General features: G+C 37.0%; 1 protein-coding gene across 3 annotated transcripts in view; it reads right to left on the bottom strand.

Annotated features, from left to right (window-relative positions):
• Window positions 1-1,435: 1,435 nt before the first annotated feature.
• HERPUD2 (HERPUD family member 2) overlaps window positions 1,436-19,980 on the bottom strand; it is a 45,999-nt gene continuing 27,454 nt past the window's right edge. For 2 of the 3 annotated variants that reach the window (XM_065939182.1, XM_065939184.1), the window contains 6 exons: window positions 19,300-19,413; window positions 16,654-16,808; window positions 6,829-6,951; window positions 3,568-3,891; window positions 2,767-2,884; window positions 1,436-2,304 (listed from right to left, as the gene is read on the bottom strand). In XM_065939182.1, coding sequence (XP_065795254.1) covers window positions 2,143-2,304; window positions 2,767-2,884; window positions 3,568-3,891; window positions 6,829-6,951; window positions 16,654-16,808; window positions 19,300-19,413 — 996 coding nt within the window. In that variant the 3' untranslated portion in view covers window positions 1,436-2,142. The remainder of the gene's footprint in view (window positions 2,305-2,766; window positions 2,885-3,567; window positions 3,892-6,828; window positions 6,952-16,653; window positions 16,809-19,299; window positions 19,414-19,980) is intronic. The other variant, XM_065939183.1, reaches the window with a different exon arrangement.

The following is a 19,980-nucleotide window of genomic DNA, read 5'->3' as shown; positions in this document are numbered from 1 at the left end:
GGAAGCATCAAACTATGGTGAAAACAGTTCCAATTCTTCAGCCCTCAGGATCACTCTTTCCTTTTACCCAGCTAATAAAAACCAACCCTTTCACACATACTGCTTGACCTGGTGCCTCAAATGGTAAAGAATCTGAGGAGACCCAGAATCTCCTCAGATGGTAAAGAATGAGGGAGACCCAGCTCCGATCCCTGGGTCAGGAAGATCCCCTAGAAAAGGGAATGGCTACCCACTCCAGTATTCTTGCCTGGGAAATCCCATGGACAGAGGAGCCTGGCGGGCTACAGTCCATGCGGTCACGAAGAGTCAGACACGACTGAGCGACCAACACTAGACGAGACATAGGAAGTCTAGTCTTTGTCTGGGAAGTGTTTCAGTCCCATCCTGACTGTTGCTAGTCACCAGTTAGCCTGGAGACCAGCATCTGGGCTTCTGTGTGGCTCTTATTCCATCCGGAAACCATCTCCATGCTACAACTGCCTTCTAAGCAGCATCTGGCCCCAGCATGGGCACAGCTCCTCCCTTAATCATCCAAACCATAGCTGACACTGGGTTGTAGTTTCTGACAAAGACTTACTAGAAGTAAGACTAATATGAGGGAATTAACTATGTAGGGAAAATAATTAAAATAGAGTAGTATAATGCATTTCATCTCTATTAGAATGCTTAGCCACAGCCTTTCACAGGGGGTCTATGACCAGCATCCTTCTCCTTAGGGCCCAAACTGCAGTTAGGATGCAGAGACCTGCTCATTCCCTTCAGATGGGTGTCCCGCACAATAATGCTCCCCTCTATGCATTCTTCGGCTCCAGCTCTCCCCTGTCCAACTCCCAACTGAAGATACGAGACCGAGACTGCTCAATCTCATAATTACATCTGTGTTCGTACTCTACCCACCGACTCTATTTTTAGGATCTGACCTGTGGAACATTTCTTTCAACCCTGACAGTTTATTTATTTAGTTCCCAGGTTAAAATCCAGATGCTCCCTCTAGATGCAATGATTGTATCAGCCCTGAAACAAGCCATCCTTAACCATGAACCCAAACGGTGTACAAATGTAGCATAGCTCAGCCTGGTGGACAGCGATCGTATATTACTGTAACAGTATTATATATACTTTTATAATACATTTCACATGAGTTAAGGTTCTTCCATGGTAAGTTCTCCTATCTGCATTTATTCAATTTTAATTAGCTACCCTATAAGAGACTTACTCCTTTCTTAAGAAAGATCAAATCGACTTTCACAGGGACTTTTAAATAAACTAAAGAGGTTTCAGACTACCTGAGAACTAGAAGATATCCATCTGGAATAAAAAGAGATGAAAATGACCTTGAAGACTTCAGCAACCCCAGAACTACTGAAATTTACATAGATTTTTGTATGGAGAAAGTATAATATGGAACAGTTTGAATAAATATACCACAAGACAGTTTTACCATAATTGACCTTTTATTTTAAAAAAATTACAGGGAGTGATTTCCAGAATCTTATTTTATAAAAGTATTGCCTATATCAAACATTTTATATCACTATTAATTCCACTGAAGAGCTGCCTTTTTTTTTTTTTAAGTACTAATTCCAATTGATGGGATACATGCCCTTAAAATAGAAAGTTTCCATTTATTCAAATGTCAAAGTGAAGATTACTGAGAAGTTTATTGCTTTATGGCTGGGCAAAAAGCTACTAGCACATTTTAGGTAATTAATATTCTTCATTAAAAACTATGAGGTCATTCTGTTTAAAACTTTTAGGATAATTCACAGAAAATAGATATATTTATTCAAATTATACATTGAAGGGCTGGGCTATAAGCTATAGACATTTATATGTGAAGCAGCTCTTTAAAGAAATAAGACACAGAAGTGTGTCTTGATATAATATACATAATTGAAATTAATAAAACCTGGAAGACCAATATTGTTAAGCTATGTTCTGTTAGGATCTTAAAAAAAAAAACCACACATTTAGTAGTCTATTTGTGCTTAAAATATTCATATGCATGAGAAGTTTAAAGAAAAAAACACCTCTGTACATGATGATGAAAAGAAAGTAATAAATTTTTTTGAAATTGCACTGTTATTTAAAACACTTTCCTCAATTCAGACCCTCCTTTGCAGCTGGCACAGTTTTTCAAGTCTAATTGGCAACCTGGGGAGGCCCCTCTGGTATTAGTGAAGTAAAGAATGTGGTGATAAAAGACCAGGCTGATGCCATTAATCCAGGCCTTTGAATCCCACTGGCATCTTCACCTGCATCTTCTCCACTCTCATCTTCAAGCCCATCATCCATAAGACGCTCCTTGCAAACAAAACAAGAAACATATTCCTAAGTGATCTTAACAGCTACCATGAACTCATTACAAAAAAAGGAGAGAGTTAAATTCTTCCCAAAGAAGGAATATGAGTATATAATAAGGAAGTAGAACTATCTGATCATTAGAGATCCTCCTTAAGTCCAAAACTGATAACTCCTCCTTGTTCAAGTTTAAAGAAATAACTGCCAGTTTAATACAATAATTTCTCATTGTGAGCATAACTTTCTTTCTAGGCTATTTTTAGAAAGAATGATGTTAGTTCTTTCCACTTAATTCTAATATATGACTGACTCAGTATTATAGGTTCTCTGGGATTAAACCACACAGTTACATGTTAACTTTTCTTCAATACTATGCAATACCAGAGATTCTTTTATTCTATTGGTCTCATACTGAGTGCTGAAGAAACACCTATATTTAAGTATATGAAAACCTGATGAGCATACCATTTCTTCAAGTTCTAGATTGTTCGCATTCTGTACATCATTGTTAACTTCGGCATTATTGTTGGGAGCCTGTTGCTGAACTCCTTCTTGCCTAAAAGGAAACCATCCAGCTTGGTGTCTGCTCAGTAAAATAAAGAGAAAAGAAAATAAGTCACAACTGTTTTTACTCGTAACACTATGAAATATTAGGGTCCTACAAGAACAAAATGATTAGAATATTTTCATTCATGTGTTGAACTATGATAAATGAAAAAGCCAAATTTCCTTCTTCAGGTCAAGAACTACCGCTCTCAAAGCAATGACAGGAAAACAGGAATCAATTTTAAGTCTATCCTGAGCTAGTAAGACATATCAGGAGTCCTAAAATCATTTTTTGATATTTTTCACAATGAAATTCAACTAGATATTTTTTGCTTCCTAAGAAAAAAGGGGAGCAAGGGACAGTTAGTCTACTTAAGAAAAAAAATCTGACCTATATCTAACAGACTTACTATTGATAACTATAATTAGTTAAAAAGAAACTCCTCTGCAAGACTGCATCATGTACTCAAGTTCTAAATGATTACTAGAGCATACCTAACTGAACTAACCATTTTTATAAAAAGTAGTAAAGGGAAAAAATCTTGCTTCTAGACAATTCTCATACGTTCTTACAAAACATAACTTGCTTTGCTCTTGATGCTAGGTATCTGAAGCCCAACATTCATATTCCTCAACTCAACATTCATAACAGACTGCCACATGCCAGATTCCATGCTTAACAGTTTTAGAAAGTAATCATAAGGAATGAACACCACTCACAAATAAACCAGCAGCATGGCTCCCATTACCATGATAAAGCGACTAAACGAAGAATAGAAGTATACGATGCTAAGCAGGATCGCCGCCCGTGAGAAGGTGTACATCCAGTCTAGCCAGTCTCGATTGAAGTCTTCCTCGTTTAGCACTGGCCCTCCCTGTGCATTCATTTGAACATTTTCATTCATGGGTCGATTTTCTTGGGCCACAAGGTTTGGAGCTGGTGGGGGTTCTTCTCCAGGCACATGTGCCAAATTTAGAGGCTGTGTAGCAGCAGGCTGGGCTGGGTTAGCATTTGACGTGGCCTGAGCTGAAACTGCAGCCTGACTGAAATAGTCACCAAAATAAATATTAAAAAGAAAAAGAAAAACATTTATCATACAACATTATATTTTTCAGAACTTCCCGGGAAGCCATATGTATTTTTCATAAACCTTACATGGAATGTCACAACTCCTATACCACATTTCCGAGGTAAGTATAACTCCTAGTGCAAAAGTAGAGCCAACATGGATAGTAGGAATAGGTCAGGAAAGGATGTTCTCCCAGCCTGGTAGTCTAGGACAGCAGGGGAGAGGTGGAAGGGATTAAAAACAGCCATGTTATCACTATTTGGTTCTTTCACTAAATTATAAGACTGTGACCAAATTTTTTTCCCAAAATTTTCCTTAATTGCCTCTTTTGCTATTCTACATATCATAAATACCGCTTGCCCCACCACGCGCACACCACCATCTCTCCCTCAGACAAATCTTTTAAAAGATTTGTCTAATTAAGTACATTAATCATTACCCTGTGTGTACACTCTCAGTAATAAATGACTTGAATTGGTATTTTCAAATTTAACCAGGTCCCAGACAACAATCCCTCAATCCCAATCCTGACTTTTGGGAACTCCACCTGGACAACACTGGTGTAGATCCTCATCAAGTTATGAAGATGTGTGGTCCTGAAGTTTGCTTATAATTTGACTGCTTAAGAGTCAAAATAAATTTTCCTGTAAAAGACTACCAGTAAAGTGATATCTGAAATTTGCTTTAAATTATTCAGCAAAGAGGGGAAAGTTGTAGAATCAGACAGTCATGAATTGATAAATGTTTAAAAGCTGGGTAGTAAGAACACAGGGTTCATTTTATTTATTCTGTCTTTATATATGTTGAATTTTCTCTACAAGAAAGTTTTAAAATCAAGATAGCAAAATGAAATAGAAGTTTTCCATGGTACAAAAGCTTATTTAAGCTAGTATGCTGATACACTGTAACTGCAGTGGAAGTCGCTCAGTCATGTCCAACTCTTTGCAACCCCATGGACTACACAGTCCATGGAATTCTCCAAGTTAGAATACTGGAGTGGGTAGCTATTCCCTTCTCCAGGGGATCTTCCCAACCCAGGAATCAAACCCAGGTCTCCCTCATTGCAGGCGAATTCTTTACCAGCTGAGCCACAAGGGAAGCCCTGTATTCATTTCCAGACTACTTTCTACCTCATGGACATTCTGATTCATTAGTGAGTTATTTCATTAAAGGTGAAAACTTAAGTCTCTGAAGTTAAATGATGTACATTAAGATTACATGATTCAGTAGCTAACTCCAATAAATCCCACTTATCTTACAAACAGTTCCTGTGATGTTGTAAACAAGACAAGAGGAGTAAAGATATAGTGTAATACTAAGGCTTCCCCAGGTGGCGCTAATGGTAAAGAGCCCAATAAGAGACTCAGGTTCAATCCTTGGGTCAGGAAGATCCTCTGGAGAAGGGGATGGAAACCCACTCCAGTATTCTTGCCTGGAGAATCCCATGAACAGAGGAGCCTGACGGGCTACAGCCCACAGGGCACAAAGAATTGGACACGACCAAAGTGACTAATTATGATAACGATTACTATGACAACAGGTAAGGTATAAAGAGCCTGCCTGGAGCCAAGAGATTACACAGGACAGCATGAGGATATGAAGTTAATAAAGCAGGTTAGCTTATGGGGTAAGGTCTAGAGGAAGAATAAGGATACAGAGTTCACACTGTAGGCAAGAGGGCCATCTGATATTTTAGGGAATGGAGAATGATGGACTCAACTATGTGTTAAGTTAACCTGTCAAGTAGTAACAATGAAATACAGTCAAGAGCCTAAATGGAGGAAAAGTGATTGCATTAAAGTGGGTCTAATATTAGAAAGATCTAGGCAAAACATTAGAAGTAAAATACAGGGAAGGACAGAAGCTAAAAACAACACACTAACTCATCTTGGTAAGTTGTTGAGTTCAGGGATAACAGAAGCTAGAATCAAAGCTGATTAATGTTAAGAGCTTGGAGGATGACTAAGAAAAGACAGTATCAGTGACAAGGAAGTCAAGAAGGAGAATGCACATAACAAGACGATGCAGTCAAAGTTCAGACCTAACTGAATTTAAGGGAAAGGCAAATTTCTCTATGGAAATCTCCAACAATTAAGTGGAGACACAAGATGAAGCATGGGAGATGAAGAACTGGGAGCCATCACACAGAGCTAACAACTAAGGCCACAGAAAAAGGAAATCCAAGAGGACTGGCCAGGGGCTGAATCCTATCTTCCCTACCAGACTGTGTATTGCAAGGCACATGGTAAGTATACAAATACTTAACTGAACAAAAATGTTACCATTTGGAAAAAGGGGAAAAAACAGGCTATCAAAGGATACAAAATGAGTAATCAGAAAGAGAAAAAGAGTGAACAGGATAACAGAATCACAGAAACAAGGAGAGGAGAACGCTAAAGAGAAGCTAGAAATGTTAAATGAACACATAGAAGTCCAGCACAAAGAACACCAAAAAACTATTCCATGCTGAGACTGTTTCATGCTGATCAGAAGCAAAACTTACTAAAATACAGAGAAGTCCAGAAGGCATATTAGCCACAAGTGAACACGACATCAGTATGAGCCTCCTTCATGTATGATTCTATTTCCTTTTTTAGTTGACATCCTATCTTCATTTAGATTTGCTGCCTTTCAGTGAAACTTCCCTGTTTTCCCCTCTTAAACAGATAATATGTTCTCTTAAAGAAAGCACCTGAATACTGCCAAATATAACTAAGGGAGAAGGGAAGAAGCAGAGAATAGATTTAGTTGATGTGAATAAGATGTGTACCCTTTTTCCTTTAGCCAAATAATTTAAAATAATTTTTAAAAACCAATGAGTAAATGAAACCCCAAATCAACTCACTTAGGATGAAAAAGAAAATAAAGCAGATAACACAATGTGTAAAAAAATCAACTCAAACTGACTTACTATTGCATATAATACTGATGAGCATACATCTGTTGCCACCACAACATCTGCAGTGGGTTGAAAGCAGGATACACTGGGAATCCAGCCGGAACAGCCTGCCCAGGAAGCTGGTTGTCTACATTTCTGCAATAGAGTAATAAAAAAATGTCTCTTAATGCTCCAGAAGTTGAAAGCATTTCTCTACATTTTTATTTCCAAATTACATCATCCATTGACAAAACATACTAAAACTTACCGGAAAAAAATACTTATTTTCAACATTCCTCAAGTAAGACACTGTGTATCTGTTCAACTCTTTGCTACCCCATGGACTGTAGCTCTCCAGGCTCCTCTATCCATGGAATTCTCCAGGCAAGAATACTGGAGTGGGTTGCCATTCCCTTCTCCAGATCTTCCTGACCCAGGAATCAAACCCAGGTCTCCTGCATTGCAAGGCAGACTCTTTATCATCTGAGCCACCAGGAAAGCCCCAAGTAAGACATTACAGCTTGTCTAAGATAATCCTGATCCCACATATAGAGAACAACTACCATCACAGCCTAGAATCAGACTACTACATGAGTAAGAAACAAACTTCTATGATGTTAAGATTCTAAAATTTTTAGTTACGTTGTTAATTGTTAGTCAATTGTCAAAATGTTTTGTAAAAGTGATTTAATAAATATCACATTTTCCACATAAGCTTAAGCTAAATAAAAATTAAGAGCTGAACTCTGGGCTTCCATGGTGACACAGCAGTAAAGAATCTGCCTGCCAATGCAGGAGACGCGGGTTCTACCCTTGACCCAGGAGGATCCCACATGCCATGGAGCAGCTAAGCCAGCGTGCCACAACTAGAGCCTGTGCTCCAGAGCCTGGGAGCCGCAGATACTGAAACCCACCTGCCCTAGAGCCTGTGCTCTGCAACAGGAGAAGCCATCGCAACAGGAAGCTAGCACATTATAACTAGAGTAGCTCCCGCTGCTGCAACTAAAGAAAAGCCCACACAGCAACAAAGATCCAGTACAGCCAAAAATAAATAAAATTATCTTTTAAAGAGCTGAACTTTAATCACGTCCTAGATCTAACTACCAGTTTACAGGCAATCTATGAAAACAGAGGAAAATATTAATGACACCACATGGATGTAGTGAGTTGAATCTAGACTACTGTGGGAAGTTAGAACATAGAACAACAGAAAAAGAATAAAGTAAAAAAAGATAGGGATAGGGATTGGATTAAAAGAGCCTTAAGAAACATCAACCAAATGCAGTAAGTCAATCTCTGAATACTGATCCAATCAAAACCATCATAAAAAAACATTTGGGACAATCTGGGAAAATGGAACACGAACTGAGTATTCAGTTCAGTTCAGTCGCTCAGTCATGTCCGACTCTTTGAGACCCCATAAATCCCAGCACGCCAGGCCTCCCTGTCCATCACCAACTCCCAGAGTCTACCCAAACTCATGTCCACCAAGTCAGTGATGCTATCGAGCCATCTCATCCTCTGTCATCCCCTTCTCCTCCTGCTCCCAATCCCTCCCAGCATCAGGGTCTTTTCCAATGAGACAACTCTTTGCATGAGGTGGCCAAAGTATTGGAGTTTCAGCATCAGCATCAATCCTTCCAATGAACACCCAGAATTGATCTCCTTTAGGATGGACTGGTTGGATCTCCTTGCAGACCAAGGGACTCTCAAGTGTCTTCTCCAACACCACAATTCAAAAGGATCAATTTTTCGGCACTCAGCTTTCTTCAAAGTCCAACTCTCACATCCATACATGACCACTGGAAAAACCATAGCCTTGACTAGATGAACCTTTGTGGGCAAAGTAATGTCTCTGCTTTTTAATATGCTATCTAGGTTGGTCATAACTTTCCTTCCAAGGAGTAAGAGCCTTTTAACTTCATGGCTGCAATCACCATCTGCAGTGATTTTGGAGCACCCCAAAAATAAAGTCTGACACTGTTTTCACTGTCTCCCCATCTATTTGCCATGAAGTGATGGGACCAGATGCCATGATCTTAGTCTTCTGAATGTTGAGCTTTAAGCCAACTTTTTCACTCTCCTCTTTCAGTTTCATCAAGAGGCTTTTTAGTTCCTCTTCACTTTCTGCCATAGGGGTGGTGTCATCTGCATATCTGAGGTTACTGATATTTCTCCCAGCAATCTTGATTCCAGCTTGTGCTTCTTCCAGCCCAGTGTTTCTCATGATGTACTCTGCATAGAAGTTAAATAAGCAGGATGACAATATACAGCCTTGACATACTCATTTTCCTATTTGGAACCAGTCTGTTGTTCCATGTCCAGTTCTAACTGTTGCTTCCTGACCTGCATATAGGTTTCTCAAGAGGTGGGTCAGGTGGTCTGGTATTCCCATCTCTTTTAGAATTTTCCACAGTTTATTGTGATCCACACAGTCAAAGGCTTTGGCATAGTCAATAAAGCAGAAACAGATGTTTTTCTGGAACTCTCTTGCTTTTTCGATGATCCAGCAGATGTTGGCAATTTGATCTCTGCTTCCTCTGCCTTTTCTAAAACCAGCTTGAACATCTGGAAGTTCACGGCTAACGTACTGCTGAAGCCTGGCTTGGAGAATTTTGAGCATGTGAGATGAGTGCGATTGTGTAGTAATTTGAGCATTCTTTCCGATTGCCTTTCTTTGGGAATGGAATGAAAATTGACCTTTTCCAGTCCTGTGGCCACTGCTGAGTTTTCCAAATTTGCTCACGTATTGAGTGCAGCACTTTCACAGCATCATCTTTTAGAATGTGAAATAGCTCAACTGGAATTCCATCACCTCCACTAGCTTTGTTCATAGTGATGCTTTCTAAGGCCCACCTGACTTCACATTCCAGAATGTCTGGCTCCAGGTGAGTGATCACACCATCGTGATTTTCTGGGTCATGAAGATCTTTTTTGTACAGTTCTTCTGTGTATTCCTGTTGCCTCTTCTTAATATCTTCTGCTTCTGTTAGGTCCATACCATTTCTGTCCTTTATCGAACACATCTTTGCATGAAATGTTCCCTTGGTATCTCTATTTTACTTGAAGAGATATCTAGTCTTTCCCATTCTGTTGTTTTCCTCTATTTCTTTGCACTGATCACTGAGGAAGGCTTTTTTATCTCTCCTTGCTATTCTTTGGAACTCTGCTTTCAAATGGGAATATCTTTCCTTTTCTCCTTTGCTTTTCACTTCTCTTCTTTTCACAGCTATTTGTAAGGACTCTTCAGACAGCCATTTTGCTTTTTTGCATTTTTTTCCATGGGGATGGTCTTGATCCCTGTCTCCTGTACAATGTCATGAACCTCCGTCCATAGTTCATCAGGCACTCTATCAGATCCAGTCCCTTAAATCTATTTCTCACTTCCACTGTATAGTCATAAGGGATTTGATTTAGGTCATACCTGAATGGTCTAGTGGTTTTCCATACTTTCTTCAATTTAAGTCTGAATGTGGCAATAAAGAATTCATGATCTGAGCCACAGTCAGCTCCCGGTCTTGTTTTTGCTGACTGTATAGAGCTTGTTCATCTTCGGCTGCAAAGAATATAATCAATCTGATTTCAGTGTTGAGCATCTTGTGATGTCCATGTGTAGAGTCTTCTCTTGTGTTTTGATTGAGTATTAAAGGATATTAAAGAATTTTTAATTCTGTTGCATGTTCTAATGGTATGTGATTCTTATAGTCCATATCTGTCATATCTGTTACAGATACACAGTATTTACAGATGTAGGGATATGATGTCTAAGATTACTTTAAAAATACTTCAGTCCAAGTGAAAAAAAAAAGAGGAACAAGGGAACGGTTGAAGAGCTGTTGTCTATTAACTGTTGCTGAAGCTGGATGTTAGGTAAGATCCTTATAATAGAGATTCATTAGTATGCTTTTAAAGTTAAGAATTATAAAGGAGAGGAGATGAACGGGAAACTTCAACAATCAGAAACAAATTCTTTCAAAGAAAACCTGCATGGAATTCCCACTTTATTTTCAGAATATGCCTTTTCAAGACTGTCCACACTACTTTGTTCTCCCTTGCTGAACTTCCCTTAGAATCAGCCCCAGTGTTATAGCTATGAAGCTCTCCCACCTCCTGCCAGCACACAGCCACTCCCTCCTCCAGGCCCCTGCAGAACTCTGTCAAAGCCACAGAAGCATATCAGGGAACGGCGGTGTATCTGCCAAACTGACCTGCTTCCACTGAGGGCAACTACATAAGTCATCTTCCTGTCTTCAGTGCCCAGCTACCGCCAATTCTAAGTAAACCTTTCCTGAAGAAAGCCACATGATCCTTATATGACAAATTTGCTTATTCAGTCAGGTTGCTTCAAATCTGACCAATAGATCTGACTAGAGAAAAGTTTTAAATGGGAGAGTAGAGGGGAGAGAACCACCATTATGAATGAAATCAAAATACAAACAGTAACACAGAAAAATATACTGAAACAAATGATAAAATATTCACTTCAACAAGACAGTTAACAAACACAGACTTTCCAGTCAGATGTGGATTTGAATTCTAGTCCTGCTACTGACTGCTGAAGTAAGGCAAGCTACGTACCTTTTAGCCTCCTTCTCCTCATTCATAAATTGGGAGAGAACAGTACCTAGGCCACAGAGTTGGTATAAAGTTCAATGAAATAAAGCATGTATAAGTGCTTAATACAATGCTGAGCTTATGCTAAGTAATTCTTAATACTAAATAAGTAATACTCAATAGTATCAATTAGTAATATTCTTTTACATAAAGAACTGTCACAAATGAACTTTTTAAAATGCCAACATGCCAACAAATAAGCAGTTCACAAAACGGAATAAAAAGAATTTCTCTTTATCATGTCTAAACTAAAACAAGGGCATTCCAACTTACTGCACTGGGATGTATGAATTTGTAATGGTATGGTGAATCAGGCTCTTAACAACTGTTACTGAAAGATACACTATAACTTTTCTTTTTATGGCTGAATAGAATTCCATTGTATATAAATGTACGATGAGCTCTTTATCCATTTTCTCCCTAGGGACACTGAGGGAGCTTCTTTATGGTTATTATAGATAATGCTGCAGTGAACAAGTGAGTACATTTATCTCTTCAAATTAAGTATTTTCATTTTCTTCAGATACTTAGAACTGGAACTGATGGATCATATGCTAGTTCTGTTGTTAATTTTTTTAGGAAACTAATGTTTTCCATAGGGGGTGTACCAATTTACATTGCCAGCAACAGTACACAAGGGTTCCCTTTTCTCCACAATCCTGACCAACACTTATTAATTGTTGTCTTTTTAATAACAGCCATTCTGACAGGTATGAGGTATCTCACTGTGCTTTTGACCTGCGTTGGTCTGATGATTAGTGATGTTGAGCATCTTTTCATATAACTGTTGGCCATCTGTATGCCTTCTTGGAAGAAAGTCTATTCAGGTCCTCTACCCATTTTTAAACTGGATTATTTGGTTTTCTGCTATTGTATGAGTTCTTTATATATTTTATATATAACCCCTTATCAGGCATATGATTTGTAAATACTTTATCCTATTCAGTGGGTTGCCTTTTCCTTTTGTTGATGATTTCTTTCACTGTGCAAAAGCTTTTTAGTCTAATGTAATTCCATTTATTTAGTTTTGTTTTCATTGTCAAATCTAAAAAATCATCACCAAGTCCAGTGTCAAGGAGCTTTATTTTGTTCTAGGATTTTAATGGTTTCAAACCTTATATTCAAATCAAATTCATTTTGAGTTAACTTTTTCTTTTTTGGCCATGCTGTGTGGCTTGCAGGACCTTAGTTTCCTAATCAGGGATTGAACCTGCACCCTCAGCAGTGAAAGTACCTAGTCCTTACCACTGGACTGCCAGGGAATTCTTATTTTGAGTTAATTTTATGTAGGATATAAAACAGCAGTCTAGCTTAATTCTGTTGCAGTTTTTCCAACACCATATATTGAAGAGACTGTCCTTTCCTAATTGTACAGTCTTGCTTCTTGTCATAAATTAATTGATTATATATCTATGGGTTTATTTCTGGGTTCTCTATTCTGTTTCACTAATCTGTTTTTATGGCATTACCATATTATTTTAATTACTATTACTCCATTGTATAGTTTGAAATCAGGGAGTGTGATGCCTTTAGCTTTGTTCTTCTTTTCAAGGTTGCTATGGCTATTTAGGATCTTGTGGTTCTGTACAAATTTTAGGATTGTTCACTTTTGTGAAAAATATTTGCAATTTTGACAGACACTGACTGAATCTATAGATTGCTTTGAGAGTATGGACATTTTAACAACACTAATTCTTCTAACTCATGAGCATGTGTGTCTTCAATTTCTTTCATTATCTTATAATTTTCAGTGCAAAGGACTTTGAGGTAATTGCTAATGCAAACTTTAAATGTTGTAGATCTATATTTGATCTGGAAATATGTCCAGACTACATTCTGCTTTTTTAAAAGATTTATAAAATAAAATAGCATGATGTTTCTATTTTAAAAGTATACTTAGAAAAGTATTTAGAAGGAAACTACAAAAATGTTAGTAACACTTATTTCTGGGTGGTGGGTTATAAGCAGTTTTTGATATTAAAAAATCAAATAACAGAAGAGTACAATGAGTAAGTTTTCAGTTTTATTAATTATAAAACAAGGCTGCTACTATTTCAGGCAGGGAAATTAAGTGTACTAAACAGTGGGCAATTTTTTATGAACCAGTCAGCAATGTTGAGTTAAATAAACATGACAGCATAACACACTGTGAGTCCAAAACAGTGAAGATTTATAAATGCGACATTGTAAATGGACAGCCAATGTGGTGACGCACATGCACTGCTTGGTCTTCTCATTGTTTCCTCAAGAGCTTAATGGGCAAATGATCACCTGCATTACGATGTCTTGACAAGTCAGACTCCCAGAATGCTGTTAAGTTGGCAGAGTCCTAAGCACTACCCCGAACCTAGAGATTCAAAAACTCAAGGAACAGTGATCAGAATTTAGCAATTTTAAAGACTGAGAGTACTAACCTACATGGTGGAAAACACATGTGACTAGCTAAATATAAGCTGTGCTGGAGTCTAAAAATGATGTGGAGAGATTATATTTTGCTGGTGAATTCTTCAAGGTCACTAAATTACTGCTCTTGCACATTTAAGGCAAGGCTATATTCAATAAAATTTACTTAAAGACAGATGTAACGTCTTCATTAGTAAAAGATTACAACTATAAGATTAGGTTAAATCACATTCATTGTTAAGCCGAATAACCTACTTATTGAACTTTCACTTAAATTGCTTTGTAAATCACAAAGTGCTCTTTCCAAATACAGCCTTATTTTTCAGCACCTGGTACTGGCATTCATTCAGATGTTTCAGCATGTCAGACTCACCAATGCCTATAAATATGTTTGCTGAATGAACATACAGCATTCACTTGTAAGTATGAATGAATTTATAAATAATTGCTAACATATCACTGAACTCTTTACATACATGACTCTTAATCCACACAGAAATCCTGTATAATAAGTACTATTATTTCCAGATCATGAGCAAACTGAAGCAAAGAGAAGAGACTTGCCCAAGCTAGTCAGTGCATAGGGCTAGGATTCAAACCAGGGCAGGCTGACTCCTGAATCTGTACATCCACTAAGCTATACTGCTCTCCTGATTTAAAACTAAATATTATTTAAGGATTTTACCTCTTTTCATCTTAATACTCATTTTTAGCAAAATAAACACTATTTCAGATTTTTCTAATCTGTTTTATATACTTCTAAGAACTAAATGCGTTTGCTCCAAAGTCTGTTGATTTTCTCAACAGACTAGTTTAAAGAAATTATTAATCTGTTTCCAAGATATCCATGGTCTTATTCTGAAAACATGCAACTTTATATACTTTATTACAGAGTATATATTCACTGTGTAGGTACTTAATGCTAGTGAACGGTGCACTTTAAAAATGCTTTAAAATGTTTATTTTATGCATATTTTACCTTAATTTAATAAATCAAGAGTTAAAATATATATATTAATATATTCACTGTAAGTATGAGAGTTAAAAATATTATTGTGCAGATATAACTATTGTCAACATATCATTATATATTCTTCAAGGTTTATTATATCCATTCTCACTTTCCATCACTACCACCATATTTGGTAAAATATTAGTAACAGCACTCTATAAATTGAGAGGAACTGAACTGTCTTATTCTGCAAAAAAGACAGAAAAGGAATCACTGTCATAAGACAAACTATTTTAAGCCACTATTCTACCATGTAAATCGTGACAATACTTTTTTTACAAATAACAAAGTTCTGGTTTGTAATAATCATTTTCTGAAAACAAAAATAGTTTCATTAAGTGCTTTATAAAAGTCTACAATCAGCCTCACTAAACACTTATTTTTAGAAGAAAAACTCAAGAATATGAGACAAATGAGTCTTATTACTTGTCTATATACTCAGCTTTGCTTTTCTACATTAAGAATTGAATTAAGTTTACAAAGTTCTAAGTAAAAAGTAGCCGTATGTTATTACATCCTCTTTGGCTTAAGAGTTAGTGGCTACTCCTTGGTTACATCACTTACTACCATTTTGGGGGGGTCCCAGCCATTTGCTTATTTCCAGCCTCACCATCATAGATCTGGAGCACTGTCACACACTACAGTCCCACAGCACAATATGCAATGCAAAACAACTATCAGTAACTATTATTCCTGTTTCCTTTACTTCAAAAGTACTCCAGTTTCAGACAGACCCAGATCTAAACTATATTCCCCAAGATCCTCCTCTCTGAGCTGTCCACAGCTGCTGTGGGTGTTGGCTGCATTCCCCCTGGAACTGCCTAACCCAAGAGGCCTATTGTAATTGCTAAATATAAGGTAGCCATAGCAAGTTTCTTGAGTAAACTCCTCTTAAGAAAGTCTCTGGATAACACGCAATGGTTAGCATATCTTCATAATACATCACCATAATACTTATCATAATACTTGGTCTTAGTTGTTACCAAGCCTGGCTGATCACAAACACCAGTAGAAATTTTAAAAAACAGATTACTAGGCTCTATACTCTTCCAAGAACACTCTTATTCACCCATCTTTTCTCCAGAAGACTAGTATGAGTAGATCTATAGTGAAACTGGGGCTTCCCTGATGGCTTAGTGGTAAAGAATCTGCCTGCCAATGCCCAAGATGTAGGAGACACAGGTTCAATCCCTGGGTAGGGAAGATACCCTGGAGGAGGAAATGGCAGCCTATTCTTGCCTATAAAATCCCATGGACAGAAGAGCCTGGTGGGCTATTGTCCTTAGGGTCACAAAGTTGGACACGACTGAGCACTTGAGCATGACATAGTGAGACTGAGTAAAAACAAAAATTTTAGTTACCTAGATCCTTGCTATTCAAACTATAGTCAAAGCATCAGAAGCATCAGCATCACAGTGGAGCTCACTGGAAATACAGAATCTCAGGCCCTGTTAGACCAACTGAATCAGAACCTGCATGTTAACAACATCTCCAGGTGATTAGCACCAATGTTAAAGACTGAAAGGTACTGCCCCAGACAATTCTAATGTACAACCAGCTTTCAAAAGCACTGCTCCAAAGAATTCAGTGGCAGTCCAGTGCTCTCACTGCAGAGGGCCCAGGTCCAGTCCCTGGTCAGGGAACTAAAATCCCACAAACCACACAGGACAGCCCCCAAAAAACTGCTGCACCTAACCCTCTAATTCGCAAAACACATAATCAAGTATATGAATAAATTTCAAATGTACTTTGATTAGTGAAGGGGGCTATCATGAAAGTCTGGAGTCATAGATTTTTAAGAGGACCAAAGCTATCAGAGTTTCACTCACCCTTGCATTACATATGGGACCTGATGACTCTGTGCTGGGTCAGTTTGTGCTTGTGGAAGGGTTCGTTGCCTCAATCCTTCTGAGGAAGAACTGGTAGCTAAAGTCAAGGTTTCTTGACTGGATGATGGAGTTGATGATCCTGACTGATCTGAACTCTACAAACAAAAATGTAATTATTTTTTTCAAGGAGATTTAACTCATTATAATCACAATATTTTAGACACATTACTAAAAATGTATCTGTGAAATCCCTCTGCAAAGAGTGAATTCTAGAAATTTACTGATTTGACTTGTGTGCCCAGCATAATAGGTATATTTATTTATTTATATATATAGGTATAAATAATTTAATTCTCATGAGACTAAAAAGTTTAGAAAATAAAAATCCATTAATTATACAATAATAGTCCATTTCTTAACTATAAAAGGTTGAGTAGTCATTATATACCAAAAATAGCATACAAAATTTGTGAAAATTAATGCATGCAAAGCTCTTTTCATGATGCTTAACACATAAGGAGGTGTTCAATAACGGAACTAATAACTGGATCACTTAAACAGTTACTATGTACCAGCTACTGTATAACATGCTATTAGTCATATACTGATTTAAAACACTGAAGAGCATGCTAGAATTTGGTGTTATCTCTGACATTAACAAGGAACATAACCTTACAATTCACTTAACCCCCTAAGTCACAGCTTTCCTATAAGAAATGAGAATGAACTAGATTTTCACAATTCCTTTCAGTCCTAAAATCCTATTAGTTTAAAGATACTACCAACAAATACTGTTTTTTTTAACAAAATGAACAAGATACCAAACAGAATTTTAAAATTCTCATGCATTAATGGTGTCAGTAACTTACAGATTCAACAACTTCAATCAATATAATCCCTTGAAGACCACCTCAATTTGTTGCTGTTTGAAAATAGTTTGTCAAGTGTTTTATGTAAATTTAAAACACAATTACAGTTTATATAAATTACCTACTTTAAAAAACTGGATACAAGATAATTTCAACATCCCTCCAAGTTTGTTAAAATCACATTTACTGGTGCTGCCTTCCTATTTACAGCATGTCTTTTTGCATGTCTACCTTCCTTACTCCTGCCATGTGAAAGGTCCTAAGGACCTTTGAAAAATTAACAAAAGCTTTAGAATGTCATTCCATACCAAACAGACACCAAATATCTACTAGGGAGGCTGATTATTAGGTACACAACCTGGAAAGTCTTCTTTTTTGGCAAGATTTCATATTAAATGGGTCATCAAAATATGGTATTCACGAAAAAAAATAGAAGAAAGGCCTAGCCATTTGGCAGCACACCCTAATTTCTCTAGAACTAATTATTCCTGACCTCATTAGATAACTTTCATGAACAGATTTTTAAGACATTATCAAGTCCCACTGAAATTTATCAGCCATAAAAAAATTAAGAGGAATTCAATTTCATTTTCCTTTGATACTTCTTAGATTTTTTATAACACACCTCTGAAAAACTGAATATATATTCTAAAGAAATGAAATCATGGCTGAGGAACCACTAAAAGAGGGAAAAGAAAGTTCTCTGTCAACAGAAACAGGAGTAACACAACTGTTCAAAGACTATAAACAGAATTCTATGCTAGCACCAGGGTTTTGTCCCTTCTTATGCAAGATAGAAAACATAGAAAGACTCTTAGGTTTATCGACAAAACAAATTTCAGTTTAGTGAAAGCTGAATTCCCATGGCTAGTACTAGAAAATACTTACCATTGAGGCTATGCTAATTAAAGAGAGCAACTACAAGATCTAGTTTCTTAAAGAAGCAGTTAACAATCAGTATCTCGTTATCACCCCTGCCGTTCCGTCCCCTCCTCAAAATTTCGGCTGGATTCCTGACAAGAAGGAAAGCACACTTAGCAGTACAAAAGCTCCCTACCCAGGAAGCTTTACACAAGCTTCCCACTCAGCCAGTCCTTTTCTTGCACCTACAAAGGTGTCCCATAAAGCTTTTACAGGAAACCAAAAATAATTTAATATAAAATAATTTGGACAGTGTAAAAAATGTCTAAGTTGAAAAGTTCAACTAGTTTTTTAAATTTCCAAAACAATTTCAGGCAGATGGAAAAATAAGGAGGGAAAAATGAATACTCAAGTCTGAAAGAACTGGGTACATCAAGTAATTATTCCTCTCATAGTTGGAATATATATTCAAATCCAGTCATTTTAAAAAACAATTATTGACCAAGCAATCTTCTTCAAGAAGATTTAGCAAACTTAAAGTTTAAATAATTTAATCTACCTTGATTAAATATAATATATAAAATACCTTAAACATTTCTGAAATACTGGCTGTAGAGTTTATATTATATAACCATATCATAATTCTGTCTTTTTAGTATTTCAGTAATTAAACCCCTGAAGATTGGCTCTATTACTGACCTGCCATATAGCAAATTATAACTCATGGGGAACAGGCTTCAAGGGATTACATTGTGTATTGGATCTCTAAAAATGAAGTTTAAATGGTTAACTTAAGCTGTTCACAACACAGTCTCACCACCCACAAGATCCAGTTGTTCTGTTTTCCACTTAGTTTTTAGAGGCAAGAAGGGATAATCAGAAAACTTCAGCATTTGCTCTGCCCAAAACAACTCACAGAATTGCTGTTGGATGCCAGTGCTTCATGACTTTCTCTATTGGTGCTGGATTTTGGAGAACTGGGAGGAGTCCGAGAAGTACATACTAGATGGACCATATGATACTCATCTTGCTAAAATTAAAGAAAATTACATTTAAAGGGTAGTACTAGAAAGTACACAGCTCAAAAATGTCAGTAGCTAAGCAGAAATACTTAACTCAAAACTTAAGTTTCTTCCTACCACAGCCATTTTCTTAGTAATAAATTGTTGTCACCTGCACATAAATTGGGACCCTTCTGAATTCAGTACTTCCTCCATGCTTAGAAAACGGTCTCAATACTCAGGAACTACTATATGAAAAAAATTATTATTTTGTTTACCAAGGGATTTTGAAGCAAACACTGCTGTAAAGTTGTGTCAATGCAATCTATTATTTCAGTATAAAAATACTACACACATTAATCAGTACTGTGACAGTCACATTGAGGCTGAGGCCTACAGACTTTGAATAGTAAATGTTTTCATTATTTGAAAACTTACAGTGATAAGGAAACTCAAAAAACCTCACTATAATCTCATCTGTCTGAATTTTAGCAACAGTATTTTATTTCTTAAGTCAAAAACTGGTTTTATCTCTAACACTGATACACAGACGTAGAGCATCTATTTGAACTACATTCTGTAAATATTCCAAGTGT

This window comes from Muntiacus reevesi, chromosome 6 (genome assembly GCF_963930625.1).
Source record: "Muntiacus reevesi chromosome 6, mMunRee1.1, whole genome shotgun sequence".
NCBI lineage: Eukaryota > Metazoa > Chordata > Mammalia > Artiodactyla > Cervidae > Muntiacus > Muntiacus reevesi.
Note: the sequence above shows the minus strand (reverse complement) of the source record. Positions and strands in the feature narration are given on the sequence as shown.